Genomic DNA, 6,000 nt, shown 5'->3' on the forward strand with positions numbered 1-6,000 from the left:
TTCTAGGCAGTCAATCAGGAGCATTTATTAAGCACCTACTATATGCCAGGCACCATAAGTAAGAGGTTTAGATACAAAAAAAGACAAAAAAAAAAAAACAGCAAAAAACTAGGGCCTGATCTCAAGGACCTCACAGGCAAATGTTAGCTCTGACACTGTATGTCTTTAGAGCCTTTCCAGCTCTGAAAGTTTATGGTCTTATGTTCCTTTCAGCTCCACCATTCTAAGTTCTAAGTTTCCCTCGCTGCTCTGACCTTCTACATGCTAAGCAATCCTCTCGGCTCTGGCATTCTGTTTTGTAGGAGGCCTTCCAACTCTGCCATTCTATGTCTTAAGGCCCCCTTCTATTTTTAATGTTTTATATTCTAAGACTATTTCTAGATCTGATGCTCTAAGGTATCTAACCAGATCTAACGTTCAATGCTCTAAGGCAGAGGTTCCCAAACTTATCTGGCCTACTGCCCCCTTTAAAAAAAATTACTCAGTGCCCCCCTGGAAATCTACTTTCTTTAACCCTTTAATGGTTTTTTTTGGAAATTTGTGTCATTTCAAAAAAAATATAAAATATATTTTAAAAAAACAACACATCTTAAATTTAATAATTTATTGTAAATTTGTAGGGGGTTTTCCTGCATTGAAAATTTGATGATGTAATATCGCTTTATGTAACTGTATAGTATTGTGTTGTAAACAAGTCATTACATGTACATACTCCTGCCTATGCATGCTGGGCTTCCTGACAATTCAAGACACAGACATGCTCACCTGCCAACACTTGTTTGTTAAGGCCTGTAGGCAGCCTTGACCACTGATGGGTTATAATTTGCATTTTGTATGTTTCTTTGGAAAATAATGTAATCACTATGACTTTAACTCTGTTGTACAACAGATGAAACATGTACAAATGGTTTTTCAAAATTTCCTTATCTTCTCTTCTTTTTTTTTGCTTCCTCTGCCCCCTTATTATTGTTTAACACCTCCCAATTGCCACTGGAGGCTACTACTACCCCACCCTGGATCATTCCAGAGACTCTGAGGGGGCAATATTGCCCACTTTGGGAACTTATACAAGGTTCCTAACAAGCTCTAACTATAATTCTATTAGAAATGTGCCCATCTCAGAGGAAGCACATTAATATGTCAGCCCCCACCCCTACCCCTGCAGACACTTTGAGTCCCTATTTTGACACCCCTTTGTTGGTACAAAAATGTGAAAGGAGAAGAAATAACTTTGAAAGGGAACCTGTCTCTTAAAAGTTCATGTAAATTCCAGGGAACAAGCAAGAAGCAGGGGGAGTCACAGGAATAGTTCTGGGTAGGACAATAAGGAGGGCAGGCTCAGCCTCCACCCTAAGGGGAGGGTCTTATCAGCCTCTGCAGCTGTCCCTGCTCTCAGCTGTTTGGCCAGTAAGGACTCCCCCATAGCCCTGCCTGACATCATTGTAGATTGAGTTAGGTACCTGGCAAAAATCAAGGATGGGGGTTGGGGCCAAGAGGCCTGACTGTGAGTGTCATCCAAGTTTGGTAGGCCCCTATGGTTTCCAAGAGCATCAACCTTCTGGGAACTCTGGCAGGAGAGTTTGTTCCTGTCTCTTCCCTTCCAGTTCCTTCTTCAGCCTCCCTTCCTAGGCCCTCAGAGTCCTCAGGTCACCCCTTGGCTAACTGGGTCTTCTCCGTCTCCTGGCATCAGTCAAGGCATCTAACCTCTCCTGCCTTTCTATCTCTTAATTAAATTGGACCTAACTTGGGTCTCCTCCTTCAGCACCATGACCTGCTTTCCAAACGGATAGGCAGCTTAACTGATAATGGGCTCAGCACCAAGGTGTTCCTGAGTGATAATGGGCATGGAGGCAAAGGCCTGGTAAAACCAAAACAGCATGGGTCAAGGAATCAGGAGGCCTGGTTTCTTTGCCCAGTTTAAGGGCTTAATTTGGTATGTAAACTTCCACTGGGAAGTTTATCTGGGTCTCAGTTTCAAGAAGCCCCCTCGGGGAGTGGGTAGAGAACTATCAAGAAGCCCAAAAGACCTGACTTCAAATCCTACCACAGATACTTACTAACTGTGTGATTCTGAGCAATTTTTCATCACTCTGAACAGCTCTCATATATGACAAGTCACAAAGAAAGTACCCACCAACATTGGGCAGAGTGAGTTTATTCATCCAGGAGTTCCCTGAATCAATCCCAATTATGAATGACATACATTTAAATGAGGCCTCCTGATACCTAAATCCAAAAAATAATGGAATTTCCTGTGGCAAGTTGGGAGGACTGGATTTTAGGAGGGGGGGGAGGGGATTACATCTGGTAGAAAGCTTCCTATTTGTGTGTAAGGATAATTCCCTTTGATGTTCTCCACACCCCTCCCCGACCTAATGCTCTTTCCATGATACCTAATTCCTCACCTCCTTTCCTTCTACTCTTCCCTCTGCCCTTCCCAGAGAGGAGAGAGAGAAGGGATTGGCTCTCTGAGAGTGGAAAATAACACCATACTGAGGATTTTGCAGGACATTTAGTTCCCTGTCCTAGATCTTACTAGCCACTGGTTATTCTTGGGTTAGTTCCTTAACTCTTTGAGGCTTAAATTTCCTCACCTATTAAATGAATAATTGAAATAGATGATCTCCAAAGGCTCTTTCTTGTTCTAACTCTATGCTCTATGTTCTTAGGTCCTTTCCAGTTCTGATATTTCATGTTTTACTTTTAATAAAGGTCAAAGGATCACAGATTTGTAGATTTAAGAGACCTTAGAGAATGTTCAGCCCATTCCATGGTATTATGTTACCTTCTAGCTTTTACATCCTATATTCTAAGCTCTCCCCCAGGTCTGACTTTTCTTTGGGGTGGGGCAGGTCTGAGGTCCCTTCTGATATCTGAAGTTTTAAATTCCCTTCATTCTATGTTCTGAGGGTTCTTTTAATTCTGGCATTTGAGGTTTTAGAATTCATCCCAATTCTATTGCTCTACATTCTAAGGTTAGTGTCCATTCTGATGTTCTATGTTTTAACCTTCCATATTCCAACGTTATATGTTCTGGTATTCTAGGTTCCAAAGCCTTTTTCCACTTCTGACATTCTATGTTCTAAGGTACCTTCCAGCTCTAATGTTGTATTCTAAGACCCCTCCCCATCCTGACACTCTGTATTTTCACCTTTTAAGTTATAAAGTCACCTTTACCTTTGAAGTTCTATGTTTTAACATTTTATATTATAAAATCCTATGTTCTAATGTTTCCAACATTCTATGTTCTAATATTCTATGGTCCAAGGCTCTTTCCAGTGCTGGCATTCTTTATTCCAGTGTTCTACTTTCTAACATTCCATGTTCTAAGGCCTCTACCAATTCAAACAATGTCTGAGTCCAGACATTTTGAGTTCACAAATCCCTTCCATTTCAAATATTCTATGACTGCTTAGAGGCCCTAATTATTCCTAGGCCTCTTGCCCTCTGGGTCCAGGTGCCCTGTCTCTGGCATCTGGCCAAATCAGCAAAGCATACAGATTTTCTGTGAAACGGATTCTTTTCCCTCACACCACCTGCTGCAAACACTTTGCATGGCTGCAGCTGAGCCCTGGAAATGGTGGCTAATTATGTTTCCCTCCCCAACCCCCCCTTCCAGCGTGACTGAGGTATCAAATGGGCCCCATCGTCAGCTCTGCAGCAATTGAATTAATATCACTTTTGGATAAACATTTAACCAAATTCAGTCTTGGTTTTCTCTCCCCAAAAAGTGGAGAATGGTTCCTTCATTATCATAAACAGCTGATAAATATAGGGAGAAGCCTGAAATTCATCTCAATAAAGAATAGCGCAGCTACCGGTCTTGTCTGCTTCACTTACACTCAGCAGAGTATTTTTTGCTGGGTAATAACACTGTGCTTCAGAGACACTCAGCCCAGGCGAGGAAAAAGCCTTACACTGAGTCATAAAGCCAGTCTGGGTTGCTCACTTGGCCACTTACTGGCTGTGCTCACATGCCATTTCTCTGTGCCTCAGTTTCCACTTCTGTAAAATGAGGGTAGTGATACTCCACCTCCCTCCCAAGGTTGAGAATGTGAGAATGAAATGGCATGCAAAATTTCTTTTTAAATTACTGAACATCAGATTAACATGAAGAATCATTTTTATCACTGTAGGGTCTATAGGACCTCAAAGTTGGGATAGACATTAGAAGACCATCTCATTTAACCACCCAAACAATGGGAAAAAACCTTGGCTCTGGAGTCTGACCACCTGGGTTCAAATCCTGCTAACTGTCACTGAGGCTGGGCAAGTCACTTAACCTCCCTCAGCTTTACCTTCCTAGTTTGAGAAAGCCAAGTGGAAGCTTCATGTTTAATTGTCTTCTCATTTGGGAAGGATTTTTCCCTAAAAGGAGAAGAGACAGAGAGGTTCTCTTTGTGGGAAAAAAAAGACCACCGTTGAGGCTGAGGGTTGTAGGGCAGACATCAAGTAAGATCAGTAAGATGAGAGGGTCCTTGGAGCACAGAACATCAGAGCTGGGAGGGCCCTTAGAACGCAGAGTGTCAGAGTTGGGAGGGGCCTTGGAACAGAGGATGTCAGAGCTGGGAGGGCCTTAGAACACAGAATGCTGGAGCTGAGAGGGGCCTTAGAACAGAGGATGTCAGAGCTGGGAAGGGCCTTAGAACACATGTCAGAGCTGGGAGGTTCCTTCTAGTTCTAACATTCTAGGATCTAAGTTCTTCTACCAGCTCTATAATTTTCTGTGTTCTAAATGTCTATAGTCTAATATACCTTCCAACCCTAGTATGCTTTTTCATGGTCTATGAGCCTTCAGATAAACTTAGAAGGAAGAAGAAGTCAAAGGGAATCTCCTTCCCTTGAGACCGTTAAGATAAAAACAGACAGCCATCCATCAGGGTGATGTACAAGGACCGGGGTGGGAAGTGGGCTGGGGAGAGGATGGGGTTCATCCAAATGAATGTACAGGCTCTAGAGTTGTCCAGGTTTGCTAACAAAAGCCAACTGCATAGTTCACAACACTTACCTGAATATGTTTCCAGAAGCTCCAACTTCTTTGAGCGTATCTCATAAGATGTGAAAAAGTAGAAAATCAGAATGAAAGCAGTTTCCAATATCAGGGCCCAGAAAGGCAGGAATATCCTAAGGGACTTTGGGTACTTTGAGCCCATCCTGCCCTCAGGTAGACCACTGGACAGACCTGAGGAACTTTTCTTGGGTATAACTTTTGCCTCCTCCTCCTCTGCTTATCCCCACCTTTCAAAAGGCAGTAATTTTGTGGAGCAGATAAGCCTAAAGATCTGGGGAGGTCCTAAACTCCTTTAGCTGTTATCTTGGACCAGCAATGGGTCTGTGTCTAGAGTTAAGACAGCAAACTAGACTGGATGCCAGTGTCTTAAGAGACCAGAGTAGGGCCTGGAGGAGAAAGAGTGGGAGCTATAATGACTTGAAAGAAAGAGAGAATCATAGATTCTTCTCTTGAAGAACCAACCAGTTGCAAGTTTCTGGGCAAAATGGGCCAGGCAAGTTGGACTCAGGGGGCCAATTTTGATAGTTTTACCTTCTTCTGAAGTGAGATCTCCTTATTAGCTTTGGTCTCCTCTTTCAGATCCAGTTTCTTTGGGGCTCTAGAGAAAGGGCTGGTAGACCTATCTTGGCTAGTGTCTTCTTTTTAAAAAAAATTTTTCTATTTTATTGTGAACTTTAAAATCATCAACAGATGTGAATATTTTAGTATGAAAAAACAAAAAGGAGGATCGTACATGAAACTGAGTTTTTGTTATGCATAGTTTGTATTTAAAGTATGTGTTAAATTTTATGGAGTAGTAACAAAATTGCTGTGTGTCTCCTGAATTTTTTTGATTTTCATCTGTGTACTTTTAAAATCTGTTATTTATGCCACTTTCTTTCTATCTTTCTCACCTTTCTTTCTCCTTTCTTTCTTTATATTTCTTCCTTTCTCTCTCTCTTTTCCCTTGTTTCTCTCTTCTCTCCCTCCCCTCCCCCTCCCCCTCTCCT

General features: G+C 42.2%; 1 protein-coding gene across 2 annotated transcripts in view; it reads right to left on the reverse strand.

Annotated features, from left to right (window-relative positions):
* RHCE (Rh blood group CcEe antigens) overlaps positions 1 to 5,153 on the reverse strand; it is a 29,730-nt gene extending 24,577 nt beyond the window's left edge. For both annotated transcript variants that reach the window (XM_036746279.1, XM_036746278.1), the window contains exon 1: positions 5,009 to 5,153. In XM_036746279.1, coding sequence (XP_036602174.1) covers positions 5,009 to 5,153 — 145 coding nt within the window. The remainder of the gene's footprint in view (positions 1 to 5,008) is intronic.
* Between the last annotated feature and the right edge of the window lie 847 nt (positions 5,154 to 6,000).

Source organism: Trichosurus vulpecula, chromosome 2 (genome assembly GCF_011100635.1).
Source record: "Trichosurus vulpecula isolate mTriVul1 chromosome 2, mTriVul1.pri, whole genome shotgun sequence".
Taxonomy (NCBI): Eukaryota; Metazoa; Chordata; class Mammalia; order Diprotodontia; family Phalangeridae; genus Trichosurus; species Trichosurus vulpecula.